Source organism: Calliopsis andreniformis, chromosome 1 (genome assembly GCF_051401765.1).
Source record: "Calliopsis andreniformis isolate RMS-2024a chromosome 1, iyCalAndr_principal, whole genome shotgun sequence".
Lineage (NCBI taxonomy): Eukaryota > Metazoa > Arthropoda > Insecta > Hymenoptera > Andrenidae > Calliopsis > Calliopsis andreniformis.
In genome coordinates, this window is record NC_135062.1 from 1,086,489 (window position 1) to 1,099,286 (window position 12,798).

The 12,798-nt window shown below is 44.3% G+C and overlaps 1 protein-coding gene across 2 annotated transcripts in view; it reads right to left on the reverse strand.

The window, feature by feature from the left end:
- The window catches only part of LOC143189077 (uncharacterized), a 407,881-nt gene that overhangs the window by 19,995 nt on the left and 375,088 nt on the right, over positions 1 to 12,798 (reverse strand). Inside the window, exon 11 of one of the 2 annotated variants that reach the window (XM_076374864.1) lies at positions 4,654 to 4,675. The exons of the other annotated variant lie outside the window; for it this stretch is intronic. Within the exon in view, the coding sequence (XP_076230979.1) occupies positions 4,669 to 4,675 (7 nt within the window). The 3' untranslated portion in view covers positions 4,654 to 4,668. Of the gene's footprint in view, positions 1 to 4,653; positions 4,676 to 12,798 lie in introns of those variants that run through there. 2 annotated transcript variants of the gene reach the window in all.

Consider the following 12,798-nt stretch of genomic DNA (forward strand, 5'->3'; position numbering starts at 1 on the left):
CCTTATTCCCCTTCCCTTTCTTTAAGACTGGCATTATTATCCCTTCGCACCACCCCTCCGGCCATCCCTCCCCCTTCCGGATCCCGTTGAAAACTCTCCATAACGCTTCCTTCACCGCCTCCCGCCCATACAACCATGCTTTATTGGTAATTCCACTTTTCCCCGCCGCCTTTCCCCGCCGCCTTTCCCCTCCTTAATTTTCTTATTACCTTCCTCACTTCCTCGCTCTCTATTTCCCCTCCCGTCCCTTCCTACCCTTCCACCTCTGCGCCCTCCACCATTACTTCTTACGCCCTTATCACTCTGCTCCCTTCTCCTCCCGTCAAACCCATAAAATATTCCCTCCATTCTTCTTCTTTTATGCTCATGACTTCTACTCTCTTTCTCCCTCTCTCTCCCCTCATCAGTTTCCATACCTTTGCCTCCGTATTCGCTTCCTCTACTTATACTGGATTTTGAACAGCAGAACTCGTTTTTAACAAATTGCGAAAGATATATTGGCCTTGAAATTACGAACACAACTACACTCGAATTTGATGTCAATCTCTCGTATCCTTTATTATTCCTTTTCAACTCTCAGCAATATATCGCATACAAGTAACATTAACGCCATTAAAATAAATTTTAAAACCTTTACAAACTTTCCTACGATGGAAAGAGCCTTTACATTTTACTACAAACTTGTGCGCAGAACGTATTTTGCATTTTTTGAGGGTTTTCGACCTCTCAAGACAGAGGGTTGGAAATTTTTCCTTAAATAAGAGTTCACTGGGTTCTCACGAAGCTATAGTTTTATTATACGCGGGTGTGGTCAGAGAAGACTATAGATTGACTTTGAATCCGTCTGATGTTTTATTAAAAACTGAAGCACGCGGCTTAAATCAGAATTAATCACAATTAACTCTGGTGCCTGTCGTATCGCTGCGGTATTTTCATGAGCTGTACGCGAGAGAGCGAGTGCAGCTTGTCATCGCCTTTAAGTAGAAGGAGACATGTGCTGTCCTCGGCACCACCTGCTTTCCCCTGGCCGCAGTCACTATCGCTCTCAAACTAGCAGGTGTAAGCGAAATAGGTGCCGAAGACTAAGCGACCGTTGAGGTGTCTCAAGTAGACAATAGCACTTAAGATTTAAAGAAACTGCATTACCTTTATAATAATGACCATTACCAATTTTTGTTTTCTCCCCATGATTTATGTCATATACATATGTAAGGAAAGTACATGGCACGTCCCTAATATTATTGGGATATAACGAAGGTCGGTAAACCGGACACCTACATATACAACAAAAGTAAATAAGTTGAGGCTGATAAGGAGAAACAGGTGGGAGAAACGAATGTACAAAAGTTAACCTAAGAAATCGCGATTGTAAGAAATTGTAATTATAAGAAAGGAACAACAAAGTGAATAATAAACATTGTATGTTGTTTCTTTGATTTACAGTTATGAGCTGTGATAAAGTAAACCTTAGCTTACAAGCTTGTAAATAATAAAAACTAACTTTAATTTAGAGAGAAACATTTTAGTTTAATTATTTATGAATGTTTGCGACAGAACAAACATTATATATACGAGTATGTTGTACCGTTAAGGAACATTTCTGATCATAACGCATTCTTCTCCTTTCTTATATAATCTTCTTGTCAAGTTCGTAATACTTTTGTGCTATACCAGTATCTTTTTTTGTTCCATTCGGGATACTTTTTTTTCGCTCGCATGTACTTTTTCCAGATTGCACTCACAAAACATGGATGTCTTTTTTATACATTATCTCTATTACAAAATAACAAAAAGTAGCAGAGTAATAGGTGGTTTTCAACGACTGGTGAACGGGGGGGGGGGGGGGGGGGGGGGGTGTCACAAGGAAAGAAGAGAGAAGGGAGAGGGCTCAACTCGGATCTTCATCTAGATCTTACCCACAGATGATGAATAGGCAATCTTAGTAACCGGATTGTCGACAATTTGAAACTTCTATATTACTTATCTTGATCACATTGATCATTAGTACTAACACAACGTAAATTGTACATATCAGTTGCATATTATTTATATTAATTTGTTTATATTAGTCACATTTATTATGAATTGATTAATAAACCGAAAATATGGATTGGGAAGGTAAAGTGTGATAAGTGATTAAGTACAGGAAATTAAAATTTTAATGATGATTTGTTCCGAATTAATTAATATGGATTGTGAAGGTGAAGCGTAAAAGGTAATTAAGTACATCATATTAAATTTAATAAAAATTTTAATTAATATTGTTACGCGCCGTGCGCGGGTGTGGACCCGAGCGGTATTAGTCTTGTCGTGGCGCATGGGTAATATTACAAAAATTTTTGTTAACTATAAAAGGAACCTTACTTGAAGGGTAAGGGGTAGGAAAATTTGGATTCGTCGGTAATCTAGTCCTATACAGGTCCCTTCATTGAAATTTGATTAGATCAAAGGATATTGGAGGCTAGTCGTAATAACTTAGATCCATTTAAAGAGAAGAATAAACAGTATCTGTTAACATATAACTTTACAATGAAATGGTTTATACTTTCGCGTTAGTGTGCGGTAGCTCCGATAAGGCTTCCCCACAATCTTGACGATTATCAAGAAAACTACCATCACTTAGATATTTCCAAATTGACATTGAAATTAACAAAGATATGTGGAATTAAATATTCAATTCATCAAACAATAATTTGTATAAAATTCGAATTGGAAATTTGATTTCCTTTCTCTCTCTTTCTTTCTTTCTTTGTCTCTGTTCGCCGTTCCTGCTACAGGAAAAGGAAATTAGCACTGTTCACACCACATCACTTACCAAGATCGACAATTTAGTACACTACAATGAATAATTAAAATAAATTCAAATACATAAAAATATATATATATATACGATGCAAAGAATTAACACAAAGATAAAATAAATAAAATTAATGATATCATTAGAAATTCTGTTACAACCGAATCAAGTCCTTTTCCTAACTTCAACACCAAAGTCTAGAAAAACTCTGGCTCTAATATAATTCCGTGGACCCTAGACACGCACCTCGCAACTTTTCGTCGTAGATTGTCGTAGCTTCGCACCTTCGAAAGCGTCCAGAGGGGGTCCATTCCGGCTTTACTGTTGAATCTTCTAAATAAGGCAGTAGTGTGTGTGAATCTATGTGCTAATTTCCCTATCTCATTCTTTTCAATTCTCTCTCACGTCCTGACGCTCTCGCTCTCTTACAATTCGTGCTTAAAACCGAACTCTATGGCATGCATATGGTATTCGCAATTTTCATAGCGCACCTGACGAGGGATATTCCCACACGGCTAACGTTATCTGGAGACACTACGCATACAAAAATTTAATCTGCACGCTTCGTCTACTCTGACCGTTGTAAAGCTATTATATATTTTCACAGAAATTCACGCGACTGACTGACGCCTCGTAAGGCTATTCATATTGCGACGACGATTCCAAGGGAAGAGGGATTTCAATTTCATCTAATTCGTAGCCAATTAATCTGCTACAGCACTTGATTTAGGGATAAACCCACAACACATACATGTATTCTCAAGGCACTTTATTGCAGAGCAATAAAAAGAATTAAAATTTTATTTGGAACGTAACAATATAAATTTAAATAATATAATACATGAAAAAAACATGAAATAAAAAATGAGAAGATAAAAATAAAAGATTTGTGCGGATGATTGTCTTCAGGATCGGTAGTCATCTGAAACATAAAAATTTTATACAAACTTTAACATTTTTTTATTGAAATGTATTATAGAATAATTAAAATGTTCTCATTATAATATTCATATTAACAAAACAAATATTCTAAATACTAGTCGTTCTAGCTATATATTTCTTCCTTACGAATTTGTCGAAGGCAACGCTCTTTACGACGCCTTGTAGGCATTAAATTTATAAACTGTAACAAAAAAGTATTAGAGAAAGATTAGTATTGGAATTTATAAAACAACCACCGACTGAATCTCTAACATAGGAATGACAGGTTTAACATAAAAATTATATTTAAAAAATAATTGTTGTGCGTTATAGTTTGATTAGTTGATCGAGGCTGGACTACTCATGGTAACAATAAAGCAGTTTAGTTTATACCTGATTCTCATTTTTTACTTGATGACCATCATGAATAACTGAGAAGAGGCCACAAAGGTTTCAGGAACTGAGTTCTGGTAATAAAGGACGTTTCCAGGTATAGGTTCTTACATTTTCCACACTACGCTTGACTTCTTAAACCAAACAAAGTAAGAGGCGTGACCAGTCTCTTTGCCAACGACTAACTACAATAATAGCAACCAGTAGTTTTCAAACCAGTACTCAGCTAGCTGAAGACACGAGAGGTCATGCAGCGATAAGCCAGCGAGAAATTCTGTAAGACTTCTTTGTATCATACCAAGATTGCTGTAATGAAACAACTTAAACAAAAGATAAGTTCAGTGAATTCTTGCGTGATATTAGTTTACCACAGAAGAAAGTTGATGTGAATACAGGTATTTATCGATGTAAAGATTTGTACGCGTCAACAATAATTATTTTACTAAACAAGTAATTCAAAATGGAAATCGTACTTAGGGTGCGGTATGCCAGTTCCTCTTCATCGACGCTTGCCCGCCGCCGACGCCACCTCTTGTTGAACTTCATGAACCAAATGTTTATGAGCTAAAAAGAACACAGACAAATTAGTTATGTTATTTAAAATCATTCAGAAATTGTCAACTAAATTTTAAATATAGAAAATGATATGTTCAACGTAATAATTATATTTGAGAAATAATGTCATTTAAAATTATCTGTTATAAATTATTTCTTAGATATATTAATTATGTTAAACCAATCATTGTAATCTTTGAAATTTAATTCTGGAACTTTTTAATTAAAATGAAAATAGTACTTATAGTAAGTAGTGTGGCTGATTCGAACTTTTTGGGATTTGTCTACGTTTTGTAGATGCTTTGAATGAAACACGACAATTACACGTTTGAAATAACAAGAGTATCTTACCGAATTAAAACTCGCATTTTTGTATGACCAACCACACCAGTAAATCCCCAGACCATCGTTCTTATCATTCCCGCACATGACAAGATTCTACATTTTCATAGCATTTAGACACTTACACGATATCATGTGGAATTACACGATCTACATATGTAACGTCCCGCCAAGTTCACACCATCCCTTAAAGCCCTTCTCGGTAATGACACAGGAGAGTAAATGCACCCTAGCGGTGACTGTCTCTCGAAGGTAGAGCTAAACACCGTTACCTTCACCCTTCCTGGCAATAACACTGGAGGGTGGACATATCTTAGCGGTCACTATTTCTCGAAGGCAGAGCTAAGCCGTTTTTCCAAAAACCCTAAAAATTACTTAGTCATACACACGTCCAACACTCCACGTCCCAACATTCCAGAAATTCCACAACTCACAGAATCTCCAACATTACCGCATTCCGTAGATTCTGACTGTGCCAAATTCCTCAGATTCCACACACACCAAATTTCCTACATAGCAAATTCCTCAGATTCAGACATACCAAATTCCTTACATTCCACATTCCACGCATACCAAAATCTACATATAAATAGAACCCGGCACACGAGAGCCTCACTGGTTCGCCGACTCTCGTGGATAGTGACTGTCTATACCTTACTTTTGCCTTTGGACTATCTCGTTGCTTACTTTTTATCTCCCCTTCAAGCTCAGCCATTATTTTCCTCTTACCGATTAACTCGTCTTCCGACTCACCCCGAATAGCACTCGAATTTAGGGTTCCTCTTACTTTATGCCTAAATTCACTTAGTCATCGACCTTAACGAATACCACATCATTTATAGTATTATTTTTCTTACAAATCATCTTCTTTCACTGCGTTGTATCTCTCATCAATTGTCTTTGGCTACCTCCTCCCGTCGCATCTCCATTAAAAGATGCGAAGCCCGCCTTCAGCACTCAACCTCCTTGTTCCCCTCTTCTCGTTATTTTCCTGACACTAATCATCTCCTTTCCCTCTCCCGCTCAGGGACGCGAAGCTTGCCTTCAGCGCCTGAGATCTCCTCCTTTTCCCTCTATACAGTGCGACGTGACCGCGGAAATTGCGACGTGACCGCGGAAATTGCGACGTACGGGATGGTTACATTGAACCTTGATTTTGGTCTACGTCGTGGGTTCGTGTGGCGTTTCGTGGTGGCCGATGTGTCGAAACCGATAATCGGGGTGGATTTTCTCGCGCACTACGAGTTGCTCGTGGACGTTCGCGGAAAGAGACTGCTGGACCGAGTAACGTCGTTGACAGTGAAGACAATTTTCGGTGACTCAAAGTTCCACGAACTGTTTCAGCGTTTCCCGGTCATTACACAACCTGGGGGAATAACCGCGGAGGTGAAACACGGGACGGTACATTTTATTTGTACAACGCTAATCCCCCCTAGTGACCTGTAAACCCCGACGACTTGCGCCGGACCGTTTAAAGAGTGCGCGACGCGAATTCGAAACGATGATGCGTCTCATCGTCTCGGCATCACGCGATCGTCGGAAAGCGCGTGGTCGTCACTGCTACACATGGTGCCGAAAAAGGGACAAGACACTTGGCGGTTGTGCGGAAACTACCGAGCGTTGAATGCGCGAACAGTGCCGGATAGATACCCCGTGAAGCACATCGAGGACTTCGCTTACGCGCTTCACGGTAGAACAGTGTTTTCTACGGTAGACTTGATGCGCGCATACAACCAAGTACCGGTGGCCGCGGAAGACACTGTCAAAACCGCGATAACAACTCCTCTCGGACTTTTCGAATTCCCCTTTATGTCGTTCGGTTTACGAAACGCGGCACAGACGTTTCAGCGTTTTATCGACGAGGTGCTACGCGGGTTAGACTTTGTGTACGCGTACATCGACGATATATTGGTGGCATCTTCGACAGAAGAGAAGCACATGCCTCATTTGGAAGAAGTTTTCACTCGGTTGAACGAGCACGACGTAACGGTCAACGCAGCGAAGTGTAAATTCGGCTAGACGCAGGTCGAATTCCTGGGTTTCGCAGTATCGTCTGAAGGCACTCGTCCGCTGGATTCGAAGGTTGAAGCTTTTTCAAACTATCCTCAACCGACCAACGCAAAACACTTGAGAGAGTTCCTAGGTATGCTAAACTTTTACAGACGTTTCATACCTAGGGCGGCGCAGGTACAAGCGCCTCTCAACGACCTTCTGCAGGGCAACGCAAAGGGTAACACTGCAATAAAGTGGACGCAGGAAGCGGTCGCAGCCTTCGACAAAGCGAAGGAAGGCCTAAAGCAAGCGGCGTTATTAGCCCATCCGCCGGACGACGTACCGCTAGCTTTATTCGGTGACGCGTCCGATTTTACTGTTGGGGCCGCACTGCAGCAGCGAATCGGTGACGATTGGCAGCTTTTAGCGTTTTCCTTGAAAAAACTCAACAACGCTGAAAGGAAATGCAGCGCATACGACAGGGAGCTGTTGGCAATTTATAAGGCGATCGAGCACTTTCGACACATGGTGGAGCGGCGAACTTTCACTACACGGACCATAGGCCGTTAATTTTCGCTTTCCAGCAAAAGCCCGAGAAATGTTCTCCGAGGCAATTCCGATACCTGAATTTCATCGGGCAGTTCACCACTGATATTCGCCATGTGGCTGTTACGGAGAACGTCGTTGCCGACGCACTGTCAAGGGTGGAGGAAGTCGCAGAGCCTTTCAACTACGCAGATTTGGCTGAGTCCCAGCAACAAGAAACTGAGCTGCAGGCGTATAGGTGCAGAGATATCAGCAGTGGTCTGCGACTCGAGCGGGTACGTCTATTCGGCTCGGACACAGAGGTCATCTGTGCACCGCCTAGCGCATCCAGGGATTAAAGCGACGGTAAGGCTTGTAACAGAACGTTTCGTGTGGCCGTCTGTCAAAGCCGACTACCGGAGTTGGGCTCGTAGCTGTGTCCAGTGCCAGCGTGCGAAGATAAGTGGGCATGTGTCCGCGCCGCCGGGAAGCTTCAATGTGCCATCCGGAAGGTTCGAGCATGTGCACATAGACATTGTGCACCTCCCGGTTTCGGAGGGTTATAGATACGGCTTGACATGTGTCGACCGATTCACGCGGTGGCCTAAGGCGTTGCCGATTAAAGATCGAGAGGCCTCGACTGTGTCATGGACCTTTTACGACGGGTGGATTTCCCGGTTCGGAACCCCATTGCGTATAACAACGGACCAGGGCAGACAGTTCGAGTCAGGTTTGTTCAGGGCATTGTCTCAATTGACAGGGGCAGTCCAATGGAGGACAACGGCCTATCATCCAGCAGCAAATGGGTTGGTGGAAAGATTTCATCGACAATTTAAGGCAGCAATCCGCTGTCAGCAGAATGTTCGCTGGACGGAAGTTCTTCCCACTATTCTGCTGGGCATCTGCGCAGCACGTAGGGAAAACCTACAAGCCACCGCAGTCGAGCTGGTCTGCGGCTAGACGCTGCGGCTACCGGGAGAATTCTTGGCACCATGGGGCAGAGATTCGCAGTCGTCAACAAGGGATTTCGTCGGAAGGCTGCGCGAACATTTCGCAGCCCTTACCCCAACGCCTAGCAGCGACCATTCGTTGAGGCGTGTTTTCGTCTTCAAGGACCTTGCTACGGCGGAGTATGTGTTCCTACGGAACGACACCGTCCGGAGGATCCTTCAGTCACCGTACGACGGACCATACAAAGTTCTCAACAGAGGGAATCGAACGTTTGCTCTGAGGATAAAAGGGAAGTCAGTCACGGTCACCATAGACCGTCTTAAGCCGGCGTACTTGCTGGTTGCAAATCCGGCACCGCTGACAGCACCTAAAAGAGCGTGGCCCGTGCTACCTGAAGAAGACGAGGGGCTACTAGCACCCCCACCGATTGGGAACTCGGAGTAGCCCACCCTGTCGACGTCATCATTACGGGACCCACCGACACCATCCTCACCTCGATCACCTGTAGGAGGGCCGGCGCAGCCAATTTCCATCCTAACACCAACAAAAGCGGGCGTACGAAGTACACGTTCCGAGAGAAGAGTGCGATTCCCGGACCGGTTGCAAGTTTCGTGATTGTGTCTATCACTGGCAGGGGGGTGATATGGCGGCGACAAGCTGGCGCCACGTCCCTGTCAAATGTTTGGTTTGAGATTGAAATGCATCTGAATGAATGAGCGACTGTTAGCGTGATGTATGATTTCGGCAGGATGTTTGGAAGAGCGCATCGAGTGTCGCGTAAGGGTACGAGTGGCTAGTTTAGAGTGAGAGCGAATCCGTGAGAGAGAAAAAGAATGAGTGTTGGGAATGCGTGAGTGCGTGTGAGAGTATAAGAAGGTTTCGACTGTGGTATGATAGACAGAACGAAGTGAACAGTGAGAACGGTTACGCTGGTGTTGCGAGACTGTACGGCGTTCAATAAAACCGAGTTCTGATTGAGATTCGAATGTTGAGTATACCCACTCCCGATCAGTCACCTGTCTAGTCACCTCCACAGAAGTAATAAAAGATGTATTCTAGCGAGAAACGTACAAGTCTCATTCGAGGTGATTACACGCGCCGTCCCGCGACATGTGGCCGCGGGCAGTTACCCGTTTTTCGCTACAGCGATCGCGTTACAATGGTTTTCGGGCGGCCACGAGGCTGAAACGCACGTTCGGCACGCGTAAGAGATCCGCTCGTTTGGCTGCTGTTACAACGAGCTTACACCAGCAAGCCGAAGATGTACCCGCACACGACAACCGTTTGCTATTACGCCGCTAAGCCGTAACCCGTACGCGAAGGATTTCTTCCCGTTACACGGCCTACACGACCACCAGGAGTCGGACCTCTCAAGATTTCGCGTTCGATCCGAGCTATTCCGAGTTAACCAGGGAGAACAGTGGGGGAAGACTTACCACCTGCGACCCAGCCCCCCCCCTGCCTTCAAAGAGAGACAAGGACTTATTTAGAGGTTGACCTGGGGGCCGCTCCACTGTGATATTCCTTCACCTTGGCCTTCCAGGAGCGCGGTTTTCGCGGTTGGTCCCGACGACGTGTGCTGCTGGTGAGGCCTTGATGCTTTTGCCTGGCTTCGGCCGCGCATCCGTTTTCCTCCTGACGAGGAAAGTTAACCGTCTACCTCGATTCCGCCGGAGGTCATAGCGTTCCCCAACATTGGAGCAGCGGTATAGCCTACTCGAGTGCGGGATGTGTTCTGGCACACGTAATATCTCCTTATCTAATTGGAGGACCTATGGTAGAATTAATTTCAACAGGCGGCTCAGGGTCACTCAGCCCCTCACGCGCCTTTCTGATGGATTCCCCCACCGCGGCAGTGCCCCGTGCGCACGGGCGCACTTGCCGCGCGTGTGGAATATCCGTGAGCTCACTCCTCTGTTCCACCAGAAAGGTGCGTGAGAGGCTGAGTGACTCTGAGCCGCCTGTTGGAATTAATTCCACCATAGTTCTCTCGTTGAATCGTCGGCATTTCCGTCAACGTCGGAACGGGATCTCCCACGTCGGAGATAGGCATGGATGCGGTCAGCGTCTGCTTTCCTAATGTCAGGCACTGATCAAAAGTGTCGATGATCGTTTGCTGAATTTGATCACTCACCATGGTTCACTAACAACTGATTATAATCTCACTGTGATGCGATTCAATTTTGGTGGTGCTGACGATCCGCGAGGCACTTCTTCCCTTGGTGTGAGAGAGGCGGAAATATTCCGTCTCCCTTTTCCGGCACCTCAAGGATTAGGGGGCAAACGGATCGCGATCGATTGGCTTTTAAACTGAACGGTCCTCACCTTCGAGTCACTCCTGATATCATCGAAATTCGTTATTTGGTGTTTATTTCGCCTCTTCGACATCGGTGAGTGTGGCGTAGTAGACTCATCCACGCTTAACTTACACATCCTTGTAATTGAGCACGTGTAAGTGGATTTCGCTGTGCGTATCTTCACAATACGTATATTTCTGTTTTTGCCCTCCTCGGTTCTTCCCATTTCCCACTGATTCGAATGAAGAGGGGGATTTTGCACCGGAACCAGATCTCCTGGTTGCATTTGCAGTTGGTTTGCAACCTATAGCAATTTTGGGGGTGTGTGAGTCACACATCTAATGTCTTCAGAGCTATTCGTGGAATTTCTGAACCGCTCTCCATCACAATAATCGCGAGAGTTTTTCCGCTTCCACAGACTGCATCGGAATTGCATTCAACGGTCCTCCGGTTAGGAAATGCTCAGACATAAGAGGCGCCTAATCATCTGGATAGTCACTCAGGCGGACGGTCGGCCGTGAGTTGAGACTCGCTTTGATCTTGCACAGTAGCGTCTGCATTTCCTTTCCCGTCGGCGTGAACTCTCTTAGAGTGCGCTTTAGGTGATGTTTCACCGACTTTACGCTGGCTTCCTGCATACCACCGGAATAAGGGGCTCTGGATGGATTAAACTGCTACTTTATCCCTATTAAGCCGCATTAGTTTGCACTTCTTGCAACGAAAACGCCTCACAAAAATGGTGTTGCAATTCTCGATCAGTACCGACAAAATTGGTTTTATTGTCAGTGAAAATACAGGACGGGATGTCACGTCTTGCAACGAACCAATCAAGTACAACCAAAAACGCTCTGTCGTGTAATCATGAACGAGCTCGATGTGAATAGCCCTGCTAACCTAACATACGGACATCGCTATGTATGCTTTAAGGGTTGTTTTTTCTCGATTGGCGGGATCACGGACGCGATATGGTCCGTGTAATCCATTCCACAGTGAACGAAAGTGTTGGATAGCCAACAGTGTTCCGGTATCAAATGCTGCGTTATTTGTGTGGGCGTGGTGTTCCTCCATCTTACGCATCGCATGCATTGATGAATTACCATTCGCGCTGCATTTCGGCAGCCGAAGATCCAATAATTCTTCCTTACACTATGCATGGTTAACTGCAGGGGCCATGCAACGTATCTAGGTGGCATTGCGAAATTATTAGTATTGATTCGTAATACTTAGACAGCATTATCGGGTGCTTTGTTTCCTATGCCAGCATCGCGTTTTCCAGTCGTCCATTAACTCTCAAGACGTCCTTATTGTCGAGAAAGTGATTTAAACTTTTTAATGAAGACTTCGCAGGGATTCCTCGGTGATTTTTTACACGCTGGTATTCCTCTGCGAAATGCATGCTCTGTAAACAGCGTACGAGGCGTTCAGTTGCTAAATGCAATTCTGAAGCTTCGATTGCTTCACTGACTCCGGCAACATAGACATCACGCAGTCACACTCAGAAGTTTTCTCCATACTTGATATCGGAACACAATATGCCATTCCAGTTTCAGAGTTGTGACTTGGGCATGCACTATGCATTTACCTTCTTCGATCTCTACAGAAACAGGTATGACTCACCATTTAGTTTCCGTTTCGCTCAGCCAAGTCGATCCAGACGTCCATAGCTCCGATTACAGAAAATCTGCAGCAACCATCCCGTGCGAATTTAAATTCGTTGGATTTAAACGGGTTGGAACGTAACACCAATCAGCGTTCGGGAGTAACGTCTGGATTTTCGTTACGCGGTTGGTTACTGCAACCTTCCCTGTTGATTGATATTTTTTCAGCAAAACGAGAGCGATCGTCAAGCCTATCCAATAAACTAAGCGCTCCATTTTCATTGAGAGTGAATTTTTCATATGCAAGATTAGCTTGATGAACAGTACGGCCCCGTTCTGTCCAAGAACTGGGCTTGATCAGAACCACTAGTGTTTTTGTCATTGTGACGCCCCACGGCCTACTCCATCTTCATCTTACTCTATATCA